Source organism: Engraulis encrasicolus, chromosome 6 (genome assembly GCF_034702125.1).
Source record: "Engraulis encrasicolus isolate BLACKSEA-1 chromosome 6, IST_EnEncr_1.0, whole genome shotgun sequence".
NCBI classification, from domain to species: Eukaryota; Metazoa; Chordata; class Actinopteri; order Clupeiformes; family Engraulidae; genus Engraulis; species Engraulis encrasicolus.
This window is the reverse complement of record NC_085862.1, coordinates 8,773,588-8,782,659: the sequence shown is the minus strand read 5'-3', so window position 1 is coordinate 8,782,659 and position 9,072 is coordinate 8,773,588. Positions and strand designations below refer to the sequence as shown.

At 45.7% G+C, this 9,072-nt stretch overlaps 1 protein-coding gene across 1 annotated transcript in view; it reads right to left on the bottom strand.

The window, feature by feature from the left end:
* Positions 1–9,072, bottom strand: part of grin3bb (glutamate receptor, ionotropic, N-methyl-D-aspartate 3Bb) — a 316,957-nt gene that overhangs the window by 93,473 nt on the left and 214,412 nt on the right. Inside the window, exon 3 of the mRNA XM_063200371.1 lies at positions 656–995. Coding sequence (XP_063056441.1) covers positions 656–995 — 340 coding nt within the window. The remainder of the gene's footprint in view (positions 1–655; positions 996–9,072) is intronic.

Below are 9,072 nucleotides of genomic sequence, written 5' to 3'. Positions count from 1 at the left end.
AATGCAATTTCGTTGTGTGCAGTGTGCAGTGTTCACTTGTGTGCTGTGGAGTGCTGTGTCACAATGACAATGGGAGTTGGAGTTTCCCAATGGGCTTTCTTTCACTTTCACAACTTCATACAGGAAATGCAGCTCAAAGTGCTTAACCCCTTAGCGCAGAGCCTATGTTATAACCTTACTGTCACCAAAATTGTAATGGCCATGTTGCAATTGCTGTTACTTAAGGCTCTCGGTGCTGTCATAGCGATGTTGTTATGATGTAGTTGAGTATTTTTAGCAAATAGTGAATAGACCCGCCGGCGACCCCATCTGCAGTAAGAGGCTACCAGATAGATTAACAACAATGTTATAAACATAAAAAAATAATGAAATCAAGTAGAAGAGATAGAAAAAATAAGACAGCTTGACTGAAATACTCTCTAAGGGTCACTTTGGAAAAAGAATGCTGGCCGCGCGAAATTTCAATATGGTGGCCATTTTTCAAGTGTAAAAAACATTTACTTTGCAAAAAAACCATGACATTTTGCTGACATGCCGTCTGAGGGCCAGCGCTTATTTTTTTTCATCAAAAAAGTGACCCTTAGAAAGAATCTGTGCCAAATTGTATGCTTTTATACCAAAGTGAACGATTGTGTCACTAATACACTCTACTAACCTCGCGCGTGAACACGAAGGGGTGCTCCACAAGCGTCACCACCCGGACACGGTTGCCGGCCGCTGGCATGCCCGCGCGCCACCGGGCCCGTCCACTCCCCTCGCGGCCCGTCCGCTGAGCCTCGGCGCGTTGCCTCGGCGACGAGCCCTGCCACAGGCCCTGCTCCTCGACGTCCAGCTCGCCGCGCTCCCAGCTGCCCACCGTTACCCAGGTGGGCTGTCCGACCGCGTCGCGCCGCAGGCTCCACACGTGCACGCGCTGCGACGTCACCACGCGCGACGTGTTCAGCTGCACGCTCACCGGGCCCGTCAGGCCTGTGAAGGTCGTGTTGAACAGGAACCTGCAGCACAGAGGTCATAGAGGTTGGAGGGGTCAGAGGTCATGTGAGTAACAATGCTCTATTCATTGTGAATGTAATGTGACATTTTGTCATAACACTAACAACGTTTTCTGTAGATTAGCGCACCATGCGAGACACTGTGACATCATACGTAACGTCATGACGTCATCTAGCGACAAGTCTTCTCTCTACTGTCTTTGTTAGACAGCTGACATTTGTCTGATATTCATTTAGTTTAATACATGAGGAGGAAAACCTGAATCTGATCTGGTCCATACTAACATCCACATGCTGAAAAGAAAAATACAATGGTTAATTAAAAGGTTATGAAGGTTATGATATTTCATAATAAGAGTCCCCGTGTCAGTTGTGTGGGTAATCTAAGTGCCAATATTCATCACACAGTAATGCAGAGAAGGTGGAATGTGAGTTAATGTGTGCATGATTGAAGAGAATGTGGAATGTGTGCATGATTAAAATGTAACAAAAGGCAGCAGCCGTCGCTGCCAGGGAGGATCAGAGCAATGGCGGAAAACCCTACCTGCAGGCAATGAGGAATTACAGCTGTAACTCAGAGAGACAGACAGAGAGAGAGAGAGAGAGAGAGAGAGAGAGAGAGAGAGAGAGAGAGAGAGAATCATGTCTCAGAGAGAGAAAGAGCGAAATGCAATGACTCAGAGAGAGAGAGAGAGAGAGAGAGAGAGAGAGAGAGAGAGAGAGAGAGAGAGAGAGAGAATGACTGAACTGAACAGAGCACTCGGTTCCACTGTCGATAGTTTGAGGACTTTATCAGCATAATCTGCTCCTGTGTAATTCAGGCAGGCAGACAGACACGCAAGGGGAGTGGAGTGACACTTTCACTTCTAGACATGAAATCATTTCGCAGCGGCCACTTAATCTGTGCCCACGTCAATAGAGATGACAGTCTAGTATAGTCCATGGCTGGACTGGCCATATGGCATACAGGGCATTTGCCCGGTGGACTGTTGATGATTTTGGCCTGGCCCTCCCTACCCTGGTCCTGTCCATCCCATAATACTACCATTTCATTTCGTATTCATGGTCTGGGGGTTGTTTGATCTGACACGATTGCATGAGTAGTTGAATAAACATGTCTGACATCTATCTTTGGCGATGTAGGACCGTTTAACACACAAGTCTGACAGAACATCCTACCGTAGGATAAAATTACAATGATGGACCGTTTGTCAGAACTTCGGCCAAATCCTACCTCTCAACATCGCTCCACAGAAAACAGTTTCCAGATGCACTGCAGAGCCAAGTCTCTTAGCAGAAGTACGTTGGATGGTGCGCAAGGCTCAATGTAATGGAAGTAAGTCCTCATGCAGCTACAGGTGACCTCTCCAGGTGAGATTTAAATATTCATTTCAGCTGTTGTGGTCAAAATAGCTCATATTAGATGACTAAAAATGCAGAGTTCAGATGCAAAACCCCCTAACTCCATTTCTGAAGACCTGCACTTTGTTGATTTGATTTACATTCATGTAATTAATAATACATATAAATAGTTATATTACATAAATAAAATAAAAAAACTGGGCAATTTTGATAGCTTTGTATTAAATAAAAATTAATTAATATTATTTTCTAAAAAGGCACTTAGGGGGTTTTGCATCTGTACTCTTCAAATGTTGTTGACTTAATGTTGACTAAAAATGACATTGTCTCTCTCAGTGCCTGACAGACCTGTCTTGGCTGAAAAGGCCCGGCCTGATGCTTGGTCCCAAGCCAGCCCTGGTCTTGACTGCCTGCTGTGGCCACTCACTCTGTTACAGTGCACACGCTCCCTCCATCCAGGGCTGGCCATCTGGCATACCGGGCATTCCCCGGTGGGCCCCACACCCTCGTGGGCCCCTATTTTCAGACAAAAAAAACATTTTCTTGTACATTTCTGAAAATAGGGGCCAACGAGGGTGCGGGGCCAACCAGTGAGTCAGTTCTGCGCCGCTTATTAAGGGGCCCCTTTAAGCCAAAAGTGCCCAGGCCCCATTTCTCCCCTCCAGCCCTGGCTCCATCACTCACTGCCACTAACACTCTGCAACAGATACATGCTGCTGACCTTTGATCATTACGATCTTACACGTCAAATGTCTTTCCATCCTGACTCAAACCATCTGGTAAATGTAGCCTACTTTTTGACATGTACTGTCCACACACTTCATGCATTATGCAAAAAAACCCCTCTCATTTGAACTGCATGATGGAAAGAAAATGGACTGAAATTAAATGTTCTGTTCTAAACATTACTCTAAATTACAACATACAGTATGTATCCAGAGATTATTCTACTTATCAAGAATGGTCAACGAAAAAGTACACGGACCAAGAATATTGCATTTTCTACAAGCACTTGGAATGTATGCATGAATAGGATTTGACCCTGTATTCATTCTTTAGACATAATATTTAGCTACCTACAAGCACATCACTTTACATGAAATGAAAACTGTATGAACAGATACTAGTGTTACACAATGTGGTTTTATGAAGGTACGTATTACAACACTTTCTGAGTTTGTTTACAGTGAATACCAGCTCCAGATGGAATGTCACCTGAGGGGACATTTGGCACAGTTTTACAAGACTAATAAAAACACAGACAGCATCTTTCGAACACTAATAGATATACAGTATGAGGCAAATAAAGGGATTTTGTGTCTATTGCACCATTGCATTGCATGCAGCAAACCTGCTGTAGGAGAATATACAACCTGTCTGGCCTTACATTTGGCCAGCGATGACCTCTGCTCTCATTTGTAGAGTCCCAGTAGACTCCAAGCTAACTGAGGCTGGCTCTCTGTGGCCCGTAGCGATCACACGGGTTGTAAATATCACACTTGGCAGAGAGAGATGAGCAGCGGAGAAAGTGTGTGTGTGATTTAGGACCTGTGGGGGCCATCCTACGTACTTCCAGCAGGGTTGCCAGATGAGGCTGATGATTTCCAGTCCAAAAAATGCTCAAAACCCGCTTGGAAGCACAACATCTCGGCCAATTCTATTGATTTCTATGGCCAAAAATTGGGCAGGTTTTCCTGCTAAATGCCAGTTTTACCTGCAGACGGCCATCCTAAGCAGCCCAATTGGGCAGGAAACCACCCAATCTGGCAACACTGTCTTCCACCCAAAGAATTTGGCTCCGTACATCTGGCCCCACCCTCCTAGCTCGGTTCACTCACTGTTTAGCCAATCAGCAAACAGTTGAGAGTGGTGACGCAGAACTCACCCGGGGAGTCAGTTGCTGATTGGTTAAGGTAACGCTATTCACACTTTTGTCTTGTTATTTGAATGCTTCGGCAACACTGCATCATAATAACAGTCATGCTAATAAAGCACAAATTGAATTTTACTGTATTCGGAAATCCAATTAATTTAAATTGCAGCATAAGGTCAGACCATCTCCCGCCCTCCATAGAAAACGGATTCCTCTTAGCTTGTTCCAGACTGTTTGACGGAGTAAACAGTCAGCTTTCGCCCAGGCTATAGCAAGTGTGGTGTGTGTGTTTGTGTGTGGTAAAGGATCTGTCTCTTTCCAGGCTTTGTTTATCCAGGCAGCATTGTGAGGATTGTATTGGAGCACAATCTAAGGTTTTGTGTGAGGAAGCACCTTAAGCCAAGGCTGTGCAGGGTGCCCACGGTTTTGTACATGTGTGTGTGTGTGTGTGTGTGTGTGTGTGTGTGTGTGTGTGTGTGTGTGTGTGTGTGTGTGTGTGTGTGTGTGTGTGTGTGTGTGCGTGCGCGCGCGTGCGTGCGTGCACGTGCGTGCATTCGTTCGTCCATGCGTGTGTGTGTGTGTGCGTGTGCTTATGTGCATGTGAACATCATGGCTGTGTGTGTGTGTGTGTGTGTGTGTGTGTGTGTGTGTGTGTGTGTGTGTGTGTGTGTGTGTGTGTGTGTGTGTGTGTGTGTGTGTGTGTGTGTGTGTGTGTGTGCGTGCGTGCGTGCGTGCGTGCGTGCGCATTGGCACTACAGACTGACATGTGAGAGTCCCCATTGCTTTTATGTGTGTAGGTGTGTGTGCTTTTATCTTTGATTGTCTGTGATTCTGCCTGTCTGTGTGCTTTGACACACACAGGTGTTTCTTCTTTCTTCTGTGTCTTTCTTCCTGTGTGAAGTCGTGCCCAGGGCCGCTGACAGCTTTGGCCGGGCCCGGGACAAAGCCCTCAGAAAGGGCCCCCACTGAATACATTTAATGTAATGAAGACCTGTTTCTGGGCCCCATCTCTCCCTGGGCCCGGCACAATTAACCCCTTTGTCCCCCCCTGTCAGCTTCCCTGGTCATACCCATCAAAGACAGCTGTCGTAATCCCTCTTTCAGACTAGTCTCCCGAGAAACACCAAGCTCTCTTCTCTGAGAAGTACAGTAGGCCTACATGTTACCCCTTGTGCGTAGGAGAATGGCAGGGTTACCAGATGAAGCTGATGATTTCCAGCCCAAAAAATGCTCACAACCCGTCTAGAAGCACAAAATCCCACCCAATTCTATTGATTTCTATGGCAAAAATTGGGCTGGTTTGTCTGCTAAATGCCATTTTTACCTGCACACGGCCAACAGCCCAATCTGGCAACACTAGAGAATGGTCAGCGTTATGCAGAGTACATTTACCAGTGTTATTTCCCCCGAGCAAATTTTGAAAATGTATTTGTTAAAAGTGCAATTTTAATACAGTATGTGAAGAAGATGACGTCTGATTTAGAGGGGGATGATTTTTGACCATTTTCATTGAGGGGGGTGATTTTAGACCATTTTCATTGAAGGGGATGATTTTAGACCATTTAGGGGGGATGGCATCCACCCCCCATGGAACTCACCCCCCTGGAACTCGAGCCCTGCTACTACAGAAATGACACCTGTGTGAACTGTGCCAATGCAACTGGAATACATTAGCACACATGCTGATGGATGCAAGACATACTGTAGAATTTTGCTCCTCTCAAATAGAGACGATGAGGAGATAGAAATGGAGTTTAAACTTGAGAGTATGCATACTAGAGAAAGGGGAAAAAAAGACACAGTTTGCGTAAATGATAAAACTAGAGTGTGTGTGAGAGGGGAGATAAATAGACTTTGGGTGAGTTTTGGTGTGTGTTGTTGTGAGAGAAATAGAGTTTGGGTAAGTTTTGGTGTGTGTTGTGAGAGAAATAGAGTTTGGGTGAGTTTTAGTGTGTGTTGTGAGAGAAATAGAGTTTGGGTGAGTTTTAGTGTGTGTTGTTGTGAGAGAAATAGAGTTTGGGTGAGTTTTGGTGAGCGTTGTGAGAGAAATAGAGTTTGGGTAAGTTTTGGTGTGTGTTGTGAGAGAAATAGACTTTGGGTGAGTTTTAGTGTGTGTTGTTGTGAGAGAAATAGAGTTTGGGTGAGTTTTAGTGTGTGTTGTTGTGAGAGAAATAGAGTTTGGGTGAGTTTTGGTGAGCGTTGTGACTTTGTTGTGAGCCCCATTCATTCACTCCCATGCTCTCCTATCTGCCCTCCACCATCATGGGTGACTAAAGGTAGTGGTGTGGGGTCAGACACTAGACATTGGTCTTCTCTGCCTGTGTGTGTGTGTGTGTGTGTGTGTGTGTGTGCGTTGGCCAGTTGACCATCATTTTTCAATGTGTGTGAGTGTGTGTGTATGTGTGTGTGTGTGTGTGGGGGTGTGTGTGTGTGGGTGTGTGTGTGTGTGTGTGTGTGTGTGTGTGCGCGCACTTGTTTGTGTCAGCCAGTTGACCATCATTTTTCAGTGTGCAGTGTGTGTGTGTGTGTGTGTCTGTCTGTGTGTGTGTGTGTGTGTGTGTGTGTGTGTGTGTGTGTGTGTGTGTGTGTGTAGCCACTGGAGGCCTGCCCTCCCACTTTGCCAACTATTTTTACACACACCTGCATAGGATTAGAGCACAGTGGCACACGCGCACACACACACACACACACACACACACACAAACACACGCGCAAACACACACACACACACACACACACACACACACACACACACACACACACACACACACACACACACACACAAACACACACACACGCACACGCACACACACACACACACACACACACACACACACACACACACACACACACCCCTTAGTCTCCCATGATGGTGGAGGGCAGATAGGAGAGGATGGGAGTGAATGAATGGGGCTCACAACAAAGTCACAACGCTCACCAAAACTTACCCGAAAACAACAAAGTCAGGGGCGTTGTGGTGTAGCACGCTAAGCCCCCCACATTTGGCCTTGCATGCCCACGGGGACCCTGGTTCGAGTCCGGCCCTGCCCTATCTCTCTCTCCCAATCATTTCCTGTCTACTCTCATACTGTCCTGTAATAATAAAGGCCGCAAAGCCCCAAAAATGCTTACAAAAAACGAAAAAAACAAAAACAAAAAACCCCAACAAAGTCACAGCGCGCACGACTTCACGGTATGAAGTCTTAGGGGAAATGTTAAAAATGGAAATCTGACCTCGGGTAATAATCGATCAAATGTATCCTGTACTGGATAATGCTGGTGTGTGTGTGTGTGTGTGTGCGTGTGTTTGTGTGCGTGCGTGCGTGCGTGTGTGCGTGCGTGTGTGCGTGCGTGCGTGTGTGTGTGTGTGTAATTTGGCTGTGACTGCAGTGTTCTGTTGTCAGGGGAATACTGTACATAGTAACAGTCACTATGATCTGATGAGAACTCTGACCTTGTGCTCACCTGGAGTGTACAATAAGGCCACCTTACCCTTAGGGGGAGCCAGTGAGCCTCTCTAATGCTGTACTGGTGAGAGCAGGACCAGACTAAGGCACAGGCTAGATATGGGCCCAATTCGAAACAGGGAAGGCAGCTGTCCTTCCAGTGAGCTAACTGGACATCGAGTCATGAAGTGTGGATCGAAACGAAAAAATGCTTTATTTCCTCTCTCGGCAGTTGACTGCATTTGTGGGCGTAACGAGGATATTTCGAGGATACATCAGATGCTGACTTCGCTGCCTTGGTACCCAACATGCTGTGCGCCACCTCCCTCTCAACCGGAAACCTGAAAAACAAACATGGCTACTACCCAAGCTACTACCTTATCATACTCTTTATTCTGACACTTATGTATGTAGATATTGAAAATCGAATGCATAAATCAACATTGTAGTAAATATGCTGTCGCTAGATCTATTTATAGCCTATTTTACGATTCCGCCGTCTGACGATCATTCACCGTTCAAATAGCATGCGTAAGCTAAGCGCTAACGTGATGAACGTAACTCCCGCCATAGAATCGCCGTAACATCAAATGCGCAAGGCGGCACACTCGTTAGTGCCGTTCGTAACGGCTGCCTCATCAGCTAACTTGACCTATCTGATCAGTGACATGTTTATGTAGGAGGAGAGTCATCGAGTCACTACCTCCCGTTTCGAATTGGGCCTAGATATGGCTGCAGCCTAGGGGCCCCACCACCTGCTAGGAGGACCCTGATTGACCCAAAAAGAAAAAATGCAGAATCGTGACCAGATGCAATATTGAAAAATGTAAGCCCTATCTTTTGCGTTCCGTACAGTTGGTTAACATGTCATCCTCAATTCCTAGCTTATAATTATGACACTTTCTATGTAAATCTGTTGTGAAATGTGCCTTCTATGGGGCCCCACGGCAACCTGTAGCCTATCTTAATTCGACCCTGGCTGAGAGGTTAGCAGATTATGTAAACCTCTTACATTACCCTGTTACTCATTTGCATGGCAGCTCGCAAGGCTACACAAAAATATTCCAACAGAACCAACAGGCCTGCATTTCTTGAAGATGTGCTTTTTCTTAAAGGTGCACTGTGTAAGATTTTTAGTTGTTTATTCCCAGAATTCATGCTACCCATTCACTAATGTCACCTTTTTCATGAAAACTTACCAGCACCATCAAATTCTAAGTATTCATTATGACTTGGAAAATTGCACTTTTCATACATGAAGAGGGGGATCTTCTCCATGGTCCGCCATTTTGAATTCCCAGAAATAGACATTTTTAGCTGCAAAAATGACTGTACTTGGGCCATACTAGAAAATAATAGTTTATTACTTAGTAAACGTTCATGAAAAGATCAAATTTGG